This window comes from Bubalus kerabau, chromosome 8 (genome assembly GCF_029407905.1).
Source record: "Bubalus kerabau isolate K-KA32 ecotype Philippines breed swamp buffalo chromosome 8, PCC_UOA_SB_1v2, whole genome shotgun sequence".
Lineage (NCBI taxonomy): Eukaryota > Metazoa > Chordata > Mammalia > Artiodactyla > Bovidae > Bubalus > Bubalus kerabau.
In genome coordinates, this window is record NC_073631.1 from 84,290,510 (window position 1) to 84,306,415 (window position 15,906).

General features: G+C 42.6%; 1 protein-coding gene across 4 annotated transcripts in view; it reads right to left on the minus strand.

Moving 5' to 3' along the window:
• Positions 1-15,002, minus strand: part of CDK13 (cyclin dependent kinase 13) — a 122,558-nt gene extending 107,556 nt beyond the window's left edge. For all 4 annotated transcript variants that reach the window (XM_055590757.1, XM_055590755.1, XM_055590756.1 and 1 more), the window contains exon 1: positions 13,198-15,002. In XM_055590757.1, coding sequence (XP_055446732.1) covers positions 13,198-14,411 — 1,214 coding nt within the window. In that variant the 5' untranslated portion in view covers positions 14,412-15,002. The remainder of the gene's footprint in view (positions 1-13,197) is intronic.
• Between the last annotated feature and the right edge of the window lie 904 nt (positions 15,003-15,906).

Sequence of the window (15,906 nt, forward strand, 5' to 3'; positions counted from 1 at the left end):
GAAGGAATGATGCTAAAGCTGAAACTCCAGTACTTTGGCCACCTCATGCAAAGAGCTGACTCATTGGGAAAGACTCTGATGCTGGGAGGGATTGGGGGCAGGAGGAGAAAGGGACGACAGAGGATGAGATGGCTGGATGGCATCACCAACTCGATGGACATGGGTTTGGGTAGACTCCAGGAGTTTGTGATGGACAGGGAGACCTGGCGTGCTGCGATTCATGGGGTTGCAAAGAGTCGGACACGACTGAGCAACTGAATTGAACTGAACTGAAAGTATAGCAAAGGGAACTATACTCAATACTCTATGATAAATCATAATGAAAATATGAAAAAGCATATATACATATAAATCCAAGTCACTCTGCTGTACAGCAAAAATTAACATGGCATTGCAAATCAACTACTGTAAAAGTTATTTAAATTTATTAAAAAAATTAACTTACAAAATCAATTCTCATTACAATAGCCTTAAAAGAAAAATCTAGGAATAAATTTGGCAAAAAAAAGGTGCAAGGATTGTACCTAAAAACTTAAAACACCATTGAAAATATTAAGGAAAATCTAAATAAATGTAAGGACATTCCATGTTCAGGTACTAGTTGACTTAACATTATCAAGAATATTGGTAATATTCCCAAACTAATCTTCAAATTCAATGCAATTCCTATGAAAATCCTTAACTTTCTTTTTTGTACAGATTGACAAGCTGATCGATCCTAAAATCCATGTGGAAATGCAAAGGATCTCTCCACCACCCTCCCCCACTCCCCAAAAAACACAATCATACTTTCTGATTTCAAAAATTACTGCAAAGTTAGGATAATCCAGAGAAGGCAACAGCACCCCACTCCAGTACTCTTGCCTGGAAAATCCCATGGATGGAGGAGTCTGGTGGGCTGCAGTCCATGGGGTCGTTAAGAGTCAGACACGACTGAGCGACTTCACTTTCACTTTTCACTTTCCTGCATTGGAGAAGGAAATGGCAACCCACTCCAGTGTTCTTGCCTGGAGAATCCCAGGGATGGGCAAGCCTGGTGGGCTGCCGTCTCTGGGGCCGCACAGTGTCGGACACGACTGAGGCGACTTAGCAGCAGTAGCAGGATAATCCAGAGTGTGCTGTACTGGCACAAGGATGGACATGTAAATCAATGGAATGGAACTGAGATTCCAGAAAAGTAACTCAAATTAGATCAAAGACCAACATATAAGAACTGGAAGTATAAAAACCCTTTGAAGAAAATATAGGAGAAAATTTTGTGACTTTCAATTAGGAAATGCCTTCTTAGATATGACACCAAAGCACAAGCAACAAAAGGAAAAATTAACTAGACTTCATCAAAATTTAAAACTTTTTGTGTTTAACAGACATCAGCAAAGTGATACAAATAGACATCAGCAAAGTGATACAAAGGGAGAAAATACTTGCAAATCACATATCTGTGCCATAAATTATTTAACTGCTCCCCTATTCAGAGTACTTAGGTTGTTCCAGTTTTTATTATGCAGGAATTATTAGTTTTGTGAATATACTAAAGACCACTGACTGCACCATTTAAAACCAAGCGTAAACTGTACAATTACTTTAAAACTAGAAAAATTAGAAAAAATAAGTAATACTGAAATGCTTCATATTTTAAAAGTATATCTTCTTTCCTTATGTTCCTAACACAACACTAAAAGTTTAAAAAAAAAAAAAAAAGGTAGAAAACACATGGCTGACTTGATTTGCTCAGGCAAACAAGTTCTCATCCACTGAGCATAACCCTGTCTTCATGTTTCACTGAATCATGTCTTCAAATATATTTTTGAAGAAAGAAAAAAGAAAGACAGGAGAACAGCATACAACAGGCTTGATATTTGACTTGCACAAAGGCACATAATTTTGATTTGTCTAGCTCTGCTGCTGCCAAGTCGCTTCAGTCGTGTCCGATTCTGTGCGACCCCATAGACGGCAGCCCGCCAGGCTCCGCCATCCCTGGGATTCTCCAGGCAAGAACACTGGAGTGGGTTGCCATTTCCTTCTCCAATGCAGGAAAGTGAAAAATGAAAGTGAAGATGCTCAGTCATGTCCGACTCTAGCGACCCCATGGACTGCAGCCTACCAGGCTCTTCCGTCCATGGGATTTTCCAGGCAAAAGTACTGGAGTGGAGTGCCATTGCCTTCTCCGAGTCTAGCTCTAGTCATCAAGAATTTATTTCAAGGCCAATATTAGACCCTGTTAATAGCAAAATGTATTAACAGTTTTATATACAAGCAATTTCATCCTCTTGTCAACCCCTTCTCCTCCTGCCCTCAGTCTTTCCCAGCATCAGGTCTCAATGAGGATGAGATGGTTGGATGGCATCATCAACTCAAGTTTGGTGATGAGTTTCAGCAAACTCCGTGAGAAGGTGAAGGACAGGCAAGTCTGGCATGCTGCAGCCCATGAGGTCTCCAAGTCAGACACAACTGAGCAACTGAACACCAACAATACAAGCAATGGATAAAGACAGGAATACTCCCAAATTAATCTCTGGATTCAATGCAATCCCTATGAAATTTTATTCAATTCTGAAATGCTGGATATTTTGTAATTCAAATCAATCTAAAATTATTTGTCAAGTATCTATCACCTATAGATACACACAGGTAACAAATGCTTAAGAGACACTAAGATTAAAAAAGAACTTCATGGAACTTAAAATCCAGTGGCTGAAGTGAAAACAATTATGAAAATTCTCATCAAACTACATGAGCTAGAAATGAAATAGGTACCTGGGGGGAGAAAAGTATATACAGAATTCTATACCTAGCAAAAATATCTTTGCAATGGAGACTTTTTCAAACAGATAAAACAGCAGACCTACATTAAATGTTCAAAACCATCTCTCTGGCTACAGAAAAATATCATATTAAAATTTGGGTCTGTACAAAGGAAAGAGAGATGTTTGAAAAGGTCTATACAAGGGCTTCTCTGGTGGCTCAGTGGTAAAGAATCTGCCTGCCAAGGCATGAGAATGCATTGAACACAGGTCCAATCTCTAATCTGGGAGGATCCCACATGCCACAGAGCAGGTAATAAGCCCATGTGCTACAACTACTGAGCCTATGCTCTAGAGCCTGGGAGCCACAAGAAGAGAGGCCACTGCAGTGAGAAGCCCACACACCACAACTAGAGAGAAGCCCCTGCTCATCTCAACTAGAGAAAAACCTACACAGCAATGAAGACGTAGCACAGCCAAAGATAAAATAAACAAGAAATTTTTTAAAAAGAAAGGTATATATAAAGTAGGTAAGTAACTTTTCTCATTTTACATTTCATGTCTACTTATAACATATGTTAAGTTATACACATGTAGAAATAAAACATGACAAGAACAGTGCAAAAGACAAGAATAAAATGGAGATATGCTCCTGTACTGTTATATTATACATGAAAGTAGACTGTGACAAATTAAAAATACATATTACAAAGCCAAGGGTATATATATTCAATCTCATAATAATCTATAATGAAAAAGGATTTATATATATATAAAATAACTGAATCACTTTGCTATACACTAGAAACTAACACAACACAGTAAATCAACTATATTTCTATTAAAAAAAAAAAAACTCGAGGAGAAAACCTGTGAACATGAGTCAGGCAGTTTGAGTGCAGGATGGGAAGACAAAGAACAGAAATCATAAAAGAAAAAAACTGCCAAGTGGGATTCCATGAAAATTAAAAACTTCTGCTCTTTGAAATTACTGTTAAGAAAAGGTAAGCCACAGACTGGCTCATCTTTACAAGACACGTTATCTGATAAAGAGTTTGTACCCAGGGTATGTACAGAACTCATACAACTCAATAAGACAAGCAATTCAATTCACAAAGAATATGGACAAAACATTTTAAGATACTTCACGGAAGACAGGAAGAGCAACTAGAAAGAAGCTCAACATTACTAGTCATTATGGAAACTGTAAATAAAACCACAATGATATACCACTATGTATCAACTAGAACAGCTAAAATCAAAGACAAAAGCTGAAGTCTCAGTAAGAATGCAAAGTACCTGGAATGCTCAAACATGGCCAACTAGAATGCAAAATGGTACAGCCATTCTGGAAAACAGGCTGGCATTTTCTTAAAAAGTCAAACATTCATTTAACCATACAACACAACAATCCCACCCCTAATTTTCTCATCAAAAAAAAAAAAAAGTATATTCAAATGTTCACAGCAGCTTTGTTCACAACAGCCCCAAACTGGAAACAATTCAATGGTTTATCAACTGGGTAGCAGGATAAGCAAACTGTGGTATATTCGTAAGTGGAATATTACTCAGCAATAAAAAGGAACAGACCATTAGAACATACAATAACATCAGTGAATCTCAAAAGCGTGCTAAGTAAAAGACAGACATCAAAAATTACATACCATATAATTCCATTTATATGACATCAAGAAAGGTAAAACTGATGTGACAGAAAGTAAATTAGTGGTTGCCAAGGACCACAGGTAGAAGCAGACAATGGACCGCAAAGAGGCATAGGGAATTTTCAGAGGCAACAGGAATGTTCCAGTTATCATGATTGTGATGACTGTTACACAGGTGTGTGTATATATATATATTTGCCAAAACCCATGTAACTATACACTTAAAACTGGTGAATAATACTACATGTAAAGTTATACTTCAATAAAACTGAACTTTAAAAAATGAATAAATAAAACATGTCCAATATACCTGGGGTTAGGTGGGAGAATTCTATTTAATGTAAGCCTGGTTGTAGTAAGTACACATAAAAGTGATCTCAGAGAAAAAAGCATTAAGACAAAGCACTTTGGGATGAGATTAATGAAGGCTTCATAGAGAAGATGACACCCAAACTGTGGTTGAAAGAATGGACAAGCAGGACTGGCCAATGAAAGGTACGACATAAACCAAGGTATAGGAGCTTACAACTCCGTATTTTTAAAATAGTAAGGAGTCCAGTTTGTATTGTCATCAGCATATACAGTGAGCAATAAGGCTATTTTGGATCTGTCTACAATGGAGAATCTTAAATACCCAATTCAAGGATTTGACTCTGTAAACATGTTTTACAGATAAATGACAGATTCAAAGTAGCATTTTAAGATTAATTTGAATGCAGAAAACAAGAGGGACTCAAAAATGTAAAGCCCAAAAGCAAGCGGAATCAACAATAGGGACATGAGCTAAAGAGTTCCAAACAAAGTAAGAGCACACTAAAGATCATTACTTCTCAAGTGGCTTCCCAGGTAGCTCAATGGGTAAAGAATTCATCTGCAATGCAGGAGACACGGGCAGATTCAGGTTCAATCCCCAGGTCGGTAAGATCCCCTAGAGAAGGACATAGCAACCCACTCCAGTATTGTTGCCTAGAGAATCCCGTGGACAGAGGAGACTGGCAGGGGACAGCCCATAGGGTCAAAGAGGTAGACACAACTGAGGTGACTGAGCACACCACACAAAGACCATTACAGAAGAACCAATTAGAACAAGCAATTTATCAGAACTCGGGAAGGAAAGGTGTTAAGTATTATTAAGGTTTTCCCACCGGATGTTTGAGAGAAACTAATGCCACTTAAAACATGTATGCACACACAAATCAAAAACTTGTTAAAACTAAAAGCTATATAAAGAAGGTTAAAAGACTCACAAAAATATTAGTACCACAAAAAACACTTAGAATCTAATACAAAGAGCTCTTATAAATTAGAAAAAACAACAAAATAATGAATCAAGAAATTAGAACATTCAATATATGAATGAAAATAAAGGCATCCTTACTAGATATTAAAGAAACACAAATGAAAAACAAAAATAGTGGGACATCTGACAATTCCAAGTGATGGTGATACCAAAGAAACAGGCACTCTCACATCATTGGGAAATATAAATTGGTAAGTCTTCTAAAGGTCAATATGATAGTGTATCAAGCTTCTAAGCTTATAAATTGACCCCAGCAATTTTATCCCTAGGAAATCCAATCTAGGAGAGATTATGAACAAATGTACACAAAAATTTTGTGATGCATCCATGATCATAGGGAAAAAAACAAAAAACTAAGAATCTAGCAAAATGGACTTAGACAAACAAGTTACAATATATTCATATAACAGAATACTAGAAGTCAATATAAAAAATACATATGGAGTACAGGTTACAAAATAGAATTATAGTATGTTATGTAAAATCTTATGTCCTTGCAAATATATGCACAGAAGTCTAGTAGCATGTTCATCAAAATGTCATAGGATGATCTCAGGTAGGTGGATTCAAAGGGACTTTTAATCTCTTATACTTCTCTGTACTACCAAAATGTCTACATAAGCCTCTATTATTCTTTGAGGATATATAAAAAATAAAGAGCAATATCAGAAAAAGAAATGACTCCAAGAGAAGTGAAATAATTAATTAAAAGGTGGACAAAATTTGAAGTGTCAATAAAATACCTCAGTGAAAGTTTCCCTATGCAATGAAAATGCAGAAACAGAAAAGGGGAGGCATGCGGCCCGTTAACTACTTTCAGTTTTCAGTTCCTCTCACTACCTTTTTCATTTCCATTTACGTAAATTCCAGTTTTTAGCCTAGACTTTGATCCTCTAACCTACATTTATTTTCCAAATACATTAAGAACACTAGATTCCATAATTTGCATGTGTGGAAATTCATGGAACAAAAATCACTGTGAATAATACCTCTGATTTTTCTAGCTTTTTCTATGATCCAACAGATGTTGGCAATTTTATTTCTGATTCCTCTGCCTTTTCTAAACCCAGCTTCTACATCTGGAAGTTCTCGCTCAGTTCATATACTGTTGAAGCCTACCCTGAAGGATTTTGAGCAATACTTTGCTAGCGCGTGACATGAGTGCAACTGTGCACTAGTTTGAACATTCTTTGGCACTGCCTTCTTTCGGGCTGGAATGAAAACTGACCTTTTCCAGAAGAGGTTATATTAAAGAGCTTCTGGATGAAGGTGAAAGAAGAGAGTGATAAAGCTGGCTTAAAACTCAACATTCAAAAAATGAAGATCATGGCATCTGGTCCCATCACTTCATGGCAAACAGATAGGGGAAACAATGGAAACAGTGACAGACTATTTTCTTGGGCTCCAAAATCACTATGGACAGTGACTGCAGCCATGAAATTAAGACACTTGCTCCTTGAAAGAAGAATAGTGACAAACCTAGACAGCATATTAAAAAGCAGAGACATTACTTTGCCAACAAAGGTCCATCTAGTCAAACCTATGGTTTGTCCAGTAGTCATGTACAGATGTGAGAGATGGACAATAAAAAAGGCTGAATACTGAAGAACTGATGCCTTTGAACTGTGATGCTGGAGAAGACTATTGAGAGTCCTTTGGACTGCAAGGAGATCAAACCAGTCAATCCTAAAGGAAATCAGTCCTGAATATTCATTGGAAGGACTGATGCTGAAGCTCCAATACTTGACCACCTGATGTGAAGAGCCAACGCATTGGAAAAGACCCTGTTGCTGGGAAAGATTGAAGGCAGGTGGAGACGGGGACGACAGAGGATGAGATGGCTGGATGACATCACAGACTCAATGGATATGAGTTTGAGCAAACTCCAGTACATGGTGAAGGACAGGTAAGCATGGTGTGCTGCAGTCCATGAGAGGTAGCAAAGAAATGGACATGACTGAGCAACTAAACAAGAGCTGATTTTTCTAGCAAATACTTTTGCTTCCAACATCCAGTTTAAAGTTTACAAATATCTACATATGAAACAAAGTCAACCAAAAACAAAAATCACAGCAAAAACTTAAGTGATATTCATAGAAAGCATACAGAATAAAAAATGTAAATAACCTTAAATATTAACATTAAGCAACATTAATTTTCAACTGTTTTTCAGAAATAGCTATTAATTTTTCAGAGTTAGGTAATGAAAGTTTGACATAAAGTCTATTTAGAAAATTTTCACGAAGAAAAACAGATCATTATTGGATCACACAACAGAGTGCAAATATAAACACTAAGTCTGAACTTATTCTTTTGTCGGGGGGAGGGCCCACACACATCCTGGCATGTGAAATCTTAGTTCCCCAACCAGGGATCTGAACACTGGCCCCAAGCACAGAATCCTATACACTGAACTGCCAGGGAAGTCCCTGAATTCATTCTATTCACATTAAAAGTGACTCCCAGTATCCTTGACTCATTCCAATAAAGTAGAAGCTAAAAGAGGGAGGTTCTTAAATTCTTCACTTAAAAATCAAAACAATTACTTCCCCCATCCTGGAGTATATGTGAACCAAAACAGTAGGTAAGTTTAGAGATACAAATGGCATCTGTGCAAAAGTTGATTTGCATTAATCTGTGGAGAAAAATATTTAAATTAATTCAACCACTAATAAATACACTTTGGAATTTGTCTTCTAAGAGCTTGCAATCTAGTAGGGAAATATAGTCAGACAAACAATTAAATTTTTAAGAGCTCTACATTAAAGCTACAGCAAAATGCTATAAGGATATTAAAAAAAGGAATTAACTTTTTCTGGATGAATGGAGAAAGGTCTCAGGATGGTGGAATTTGAGCTGGATTTTGAGCTGCAAAGGTGGAGGCAGAGAAGAGAAAGAAAGGAATTTTAAGCTAAAGGAACGGCAAAAGTAAAAATGTAGAGAAATAGAAGTGCCTCTAAAAGTAGAACTCTGACAGAACAGGGCCAGATAATAAGAGGCCTTAACTGACAATGCACTGGAAAATGTGGACTTAAATTAATGGAAGTGACACAACCTAATCAAAATTTTCAGAAAACTCTCCTGGATCAAGAATGAACTGGGAAGAAAAGAATGGATGAACAGGGAAGAAAAGAATAACAGGAAGTCTGATCACAAATAAGGGCCTGAACTAAGGCAATAATATCAGTGTTAAAACAAAAATGTGATACAGAATAAGTAGACAGAAATGTCAGGTAAGGTCTGGCCAGAGAAGTAGCAAAACACAAGGCCATCTTGGGAACGAAAGGAGTGATTACAGGTTTAGAGATTTAAGACAGTTCACCTAAATTTCCATCCCTTCTGAGTGTTTCTTTATTTATTCAACTAGCCTATCTTTTTAACTCTTTTGAAAAGCATTTTAAGAACTCAATTCATCTATGGATATTCATGACATTTCTAATAAGTACATATCAAATCAGTATTTTATGAGTAATAGTGTTTTAAAAATCCTGGAATGTCTTCATTTATTTTTGAGCACTAGTTTTTAGGACAAAACACTAAATAATCCACAACAGAGGTACCCTACAACATATGCAAGTGAATACAAGTAAATTCATTTAAATGTATGCCTGTCTTTAGATCCTCAGGGTCTCATTATTCCATAATCGAGGCTTCTGCTGCTGCTTGGTGGAAGAGAACTTCCACAGGTTCAGAAAAGGTATCAATTACATATAGCAATTTATTGTACTGATTCCAACTGGTCTGACTTGAGTGACTTCAGACCAAGACATGCCATTGCAAAACAACCGTCAATAACTAAGTATTACTAGTGCCTCCAAGAAATGTTTTTAGCCTCCTATTCATAAAACCTACAATTTAAAAGACAAAATGATCTGAAAGGACCTTTAGAAGAATCGGGGTTTTTTTGAAATTTTTTTTTAAATCCTCAAAATGCTGCGGAGATGGTCAGAAAACAGAAATTAACACACAAGTAACCAAACAGGGTAAATTTTAGCAAAACAGATCACCAAGTGAGGTGGTCAGCTCCCCTGAGCCCCTACAGCACAATATCTGTCAAGAGTTTATACTTCAGGATCAGCTCAGCATTTGAATCCAAGATGACCCTGGAACAAATCACTTAACTTTTTAGAGGTTCCATTTCCCAGTCTATCAACAAGAATGTTCCAACCACAGCATGGGTTTTGGAAGTAAATGTATGTTAAATATCGGTCAATGCCTGGCCCTCAGTAAAACCTAAATATCAGTACCACTCTCTCATTCTACACAGCCCCTCTCTTCAGTTCACTTGCATATTTATTGTAAGGCCAATCAGCAGAATTATGTGACTTCTCACACCTCAAGAGTCAACTAACAAAGAAAATATGGTAACCTGGTTATAAAGGAGAAAAAGAAAGGACTTTATGAAAAGCATGAACAGCAGGGGGCTAGAGATTCAGATGGAGGCAAAGAGCAGGTTGTCAAAGGAAGTAGAAGTCATAAAGTAGAAGTCAATGGAATAGAGGATTTATTCTAGGAATACAGAGAAAAACTTTCATTCCATGGTTTCCATACCATTTTAAAGGTGCATGCATTTCCTTAAAATATCTACACAGACAATTCATTAATATATAAGCTCCAAGAGTGCTACAAAGTATCACTCTGCTATTTCCTATAGCAAAATACACAGTTGCTATTAAACTCTTTTAAGTACCCAGGCCCACAGCATCATATGCTCAGTAAACGCCATCATCCCTTTCTGTCCCCATTCAACAATTAATAAGTCTACTGGTGCCAGATATTACGCTGAGCACTAGGAATACAAAGGTAGGCAAGACAGGCTAATTTGCCTTCATGGAGCTCACAATCCAACAGTCTATTCATTAAACAATGTGGGCCATCTACCATAATTACTTAAAACTTTCTGCATTAACGTGGACAAGAGAGATCAATTAGTTGTTCCAAAACAGTAATAACACATTTGCTGTATTTAAAAATCAAGCTTTTCAATCAACTATTTTAACTATATATTCTGAGTCCTATTTTCAAGTAGGACATTTGACAAACTAGGGATAATACAACGTGAAATCTAAAAACTGTATGAAAAATTAGGTTTTTGACCCAGAAAAAAAAAGACTCAGAAAACACAACTGTCTATATTTTGAAGAGGCAGCATACATGTTTGCTCTGAACCATTCCAAAAAGCTAAACTCAAAGCAGTGAGCAGAAGTTTTGTGGAGGCAGATTTCTGGTTTCAATATGAAAAATTCCAGCAATTCAAGCTATTCTATAAATATTCTACAATGTTATATTTCTGTGATAGTCTATAATATTTCTATACAAATTTTTTCCATTTAAAAATATCAGTTTTATTGAGATGTAATTTAAATACAGTAAAATTTACCAATTTTAAATACACACAAAACACAAATTTTTCATTTAATCCTTGAAATAACCCAAAAAAACAAGTATTTCCCTGTTAAAGTTTAGGAAATGGAATCTCCCAGGGACTTGCTAAGAAACTGGGCAAACCAGGAGTAGAAGCTCCAAATCTAACAGAATAGGCTATCGCAAAGTAATATAACATCTTCCCACCTCTAGATGTATACATGCACACAGTCAAAAGGCTAGCTGTCAGGAATGTTGGCCAATATATTCTAAAGCTTCTTCCAAATCCAACCATTTATAAACATGGGTGATCAGTACAGACACCATGCAAAGATTCTGTATGAATGATCCTCTAGAATGCCAGGCTCATAAGGGGAAGGACCTTGTCTTTCTTCACTGCTATATTTCAGTCCCTAAAACAGTTATCTGGCATATAATACATGCTCAATAAATATTTGCTAAATATAAAATAACACCCCTAACCACACATAACACTGCTCTGTAATAAATACGAAATACACAGCACTATTAGATAATAAAGGACCTTACTGAAGTACCTAGCAACTAAAAAATCTGATAAACACAAAATTCATTCTTAAACCTGCATCATATGCTTAATATCTATCTAAAGCACTGAAACTTAGACCTAATCAGTCAAAAACAAATTTACCTGCAAAAAATATAAACATTTTGGCAAACCTATTTCATTTAAAGTAAAATATAAACTCTTACAAGATATAGAAGCTAGATATGGTGAAATTGAGTGTTCAATCTTGATATTCTCTGCTTAACACATCAACTAGCACTATAAGTGTGCTGCAACCCTGCAAGAATGAAGAGATTTATACTGCTGTTTTGGTTTAAAGGCAAACACATCTCTACTGGAATCACATCTTTACAAACACTAAGCTGACGCTTCAAGAAGATCTAATTTTACAGGTACACATATTGTAGTCAACATAACCACGCTCAGCAGCTGCTTGGCATTACTGAAAAGACCAATAGGAAAAAAAAAAAAAAACCGACATTTTCCAATACCCTAAACTATAAAGCCTAGAATTCCTACACATCTAAAGGGAATTTAAGAACATGAAATATCCTCAAAAGTTACTTTCAATTTATTTTGCTTAACAGATATAAATGTACATCAAGGCACACACTTTTTTTAGAGAATAGTATTATATAACAGGTAAGGCATAACAGCTGCATAAAAGAATTACTCCAATTTCACTAGATCAAATTATACTTTTCAAAGATACTTAAAACAAAAATCCTGATACTTAAAGGTCCAGTTAACTGTAACGTAAATAATTTAAATAGCAAATAGTGTAATAGTGTAAGAAACGTTCAGTACTAAGTCATTCACTCGGTCACTATATTGGATCACAGCAACTAGACTGTATTTAAATGACGTTATCAGCAACTGAGTGTCACACAAACAATGAAACCACAATCTCGCCATTTTTTTCTAAAACCAGGACTGGAAGGTCAGCTGAAAAAACTATTCCACACAAGAATATAAAATAAGTATCTTCGAATTTATAACCATGAGCTTTCACTTCAGCTGTTTCACATACTGAAACAACGATCTTTACAGAAAGGCTGCTTCTCCCATCGCTGTACTCCTCATATGCAACATATGCAACCCACACCTAACTTTGACATCAGCATCTGGTGCCGACTCTCCTTTACAATATTGACTCCCTAAGCCGTAACCCAGTCCTACGTCTCCAGCAATGAAACCTCTTCTGAGAGCTTTCAAATCATGACAAATCCAACCACCTTTCAGTTTAGCCAAAGCAATTGGGCTGGAAAAAGCTAAGAGCAGTTTAGAGAAATCTGTTAATATATTAATGCAACAAGTTTAAAACTTTGAACTCTTCCCCACCCTTCATTTCCAGAGCGAGGAGAGAGTCTGCTGGACCTGTCGCTTTGTCCCCTCCAAATCCCCCCACCAGGGGTCCCGGGCGCGCGAAAGCGCCCCTCCCCACCGGAAGCCCCGATCGAGGTGGAGTTTTTCGCCCCGCCCGAGGACACGAATTTTGCGGAGTCTCATCACCTCCAGCCCAGCCTCCGGGCTCCGGCCGGCCCAGCCCATGACGGACGCTCGGGACGCCGAACTCACCTGATCACGGGGCTGTAGGGGCTCCGGGAGCGGCGCCAGCTGCTGCTGCTGTAGGGGCTAGGGGACACGTCGCCGCCGCGCTCGTAGGAGCTGTGGCGGCTGTAGCTGGGGGAGCGGCGGCGGCTGTAGGGGCTCGGGGAGCGGGCCAGCCGCCGCGAGTAGGGGCTGCTGCCACCTCCCGCCGGACTGGGAGACTTGCGGTTCCGCAGGCTCTGCGAGGCCCGGTGAGACACCGGGCTGTCGTCCCGGCCTCCCAGCGGGCTCAGGGACCGCTGCCGCCGCCTGTAGGCCTTGGGCTCGGTCTTGTCCTCCCGGTAGGCCTTGGGCGGCTCCTTATAGGCCGAAGGCGGTTCTTTGGACGATTTAGTCCGGCTTCGATGGGCCTTCGGGTCTCGGTCCTTGCGGCTGCTGCTGCTGCTGGACGTGGCCGAGGCGCTTTTCCGCCGGCCGCCGCTGCTGCTGCTGCTACCGCTCTTGCCGGCCTCGGCCCGCTCCTCGCCGCCGTGGCCGTGGCGGCTGCGGGACTTGGAGGCCTCGCCGCCGCCGCGCTGCCCGTCCCGCCGCCGGTGCTCGCGGTGGCGATCCTTGCTGCGGCCGCTGCTGCTGCGGCGGTCCCGGCGGGGCCTGCGCTCCGACCCCTCCCCGCGACGCTGGGTGCCGGAGGAGGAGGCCGGACTCCCGCCGCTGCCCCCCGTTCCCCCGGCAGCCGTCGCCGCCGTTGCCGCGCTGGCCCCCCCCAGCAGCAGCCCCTGCTCGGACTGGGAGCTTACATCCTCGTACTCCACCAGCGGGGTCACACCCCCGCCGCTACTAGCACCGCCACCGCCGTCCTGCTGCGGCTGGGGCAGCGAGAAGACCCGACGCTTCTCCGCCTCCTGCCCGGCGCGGGGCCCGCGGCGCCGCTTCTGCCGCCCTCCTGCGCGCCTCTTGCCTCTCGCCAGCCGCTTGACCTCCAGAGGGGGACCCGGGCTGAAGCAAGAGGAGGAGGCCGCGGCGGCGGCGGCTGCGGCGGCGGCCGTGCCGGGAGCAGCCAGGAAGAGCAGAGGCGGCGGGGGCGGCGGCGGTTGCAGGAGCTGCGGCTGCAGGAGCGGCAACAGCAGCGGCGGCTGCTGAGGGGACAGGAATCGCCTCCGTTTGCGGCGTTCCTCCAACTTCTTCTCCGCCCAGCTCAAGCCCCCGCCTCCCCCCAGCGCCGTGTCCGAGCTGCTCGGCATCGCCTAGAGCCCGCCGCAGAGCGCGGCGCGGGTGCGGCCTCCTCCCGGGTCAGATCCTGGCCATCTCCCCCGCCGGAAACGGGAACGGCGGCAGCGGCGGCGGAGGGACACCGAGCACCAGGGCCGTCCGGTAGAAACGCCACGATAATCCGGATCGGGACTTGGGTCCCTGGGTTCCAGGTCACAGTGGGGTACGTAGCGGCCTCCGGGGCCGAGGGCAGCAGGAATCCGGGCGGAGGAGCTCCCGATCGCTCTCGTCGTCCTAGCTTCAGCCGCAAAAACACCAGATGCGCCGGGCGCTGACCTGCGGGGGAGTCCGGAGTCCTCCAAGTGCCCCCCAGGGGTGGGGGAGCGGCCTCGGCTGCGCTCTCGGCTCCGGCAGCGCAACGCGGAAGTACCACCTTCGTCGCCGCTTCACTTCATCGCGCCCTGACGTTGGGTGCGAGTTCAGGGGAGGGGAGTGGGCAAGACAACAACACGCCTCCGCCGCCTCCTCCTCCTTCTCAGCGTCGACGTCGTCCTCCTGTAGTGGCGGCGACACACGGCGGGCGCCTCGGAAGTGGCCTGGGCCTGACAACAACTCCCGGCCTAAGGCCTCGCGCACTCTGCTGCCCGCAGGGACGGGCGGCGGGGCGGGGCGGGGCGAGGCGGGGGCGACCCGGCTGCGGCTCACGGTTGGGGCAGCGAGTGTGCGGGGTTGGGCGGGGGGCTGTTTCCGGGGAGATGGGGGCGGGGGGGGGCGTTTCTGAGTCTGTGCCGGTGGGTAAGGGCCCTGACTTTCTTCTTCCTCCGCCGCCGCGAGCAGAGGTGGCGGTGCTGCCCTTTTTCTCCGCTCCCCCCCTCCACGAGGAGGCTCCTGGAGTGCGCGGCCGGCCCGGCTCGCTCCTCCCCTTCCCTCTCCGCTCTTCGTCAGGAGGAGGGAGGACGACAGGACTTGCTGGTTGGGCCCTAACCTCCGCAACCCCTCCTTCTAGCCTCGCTCTTTCGGCCTTTCCCCTCGGCCCTGGCGCAAGGCCGGGAGCGCGCACGTACGTCGCGCTCCGAGAAAGCCGAAGGTGAGTGGTGTCAGGGGCAAAGGAGGCGGGAACAAAGTTACCGCGCACGGACGTGCTCGCTTCCGTCAAGCGACTGGCTCCGGGCCGGAAGTGACGTAACGTAGAGAGACAGCTTCACTTCCGGTGAGGGTGGGACTGTGTGTGAAGAAGGGTTAAAGAAAGAAGATTCCTGTGCCGCCTACTGCTGTCGCTGGAGAAGCGCAGTAATGGCACGTCGGTCGTGCCTGTTGCTTGCATCCAGCGCGCACTGCCGGCTCCGGATCACCGCAGGCGCCGTACCGCCTGCTTGTTGAAAGGTCATGGCGAGAGCGAGAATCTGAAGATTCAGGAATACGCCTTTAATGGCTTTTTGGGCAGGGTAGTCACCCCGTAGTCTACCCTCAGCCAAGCCCGGGAGTTGGAACGCTGCGACAAGGGAAGAGAGGGCGCCCTGCAAAAGA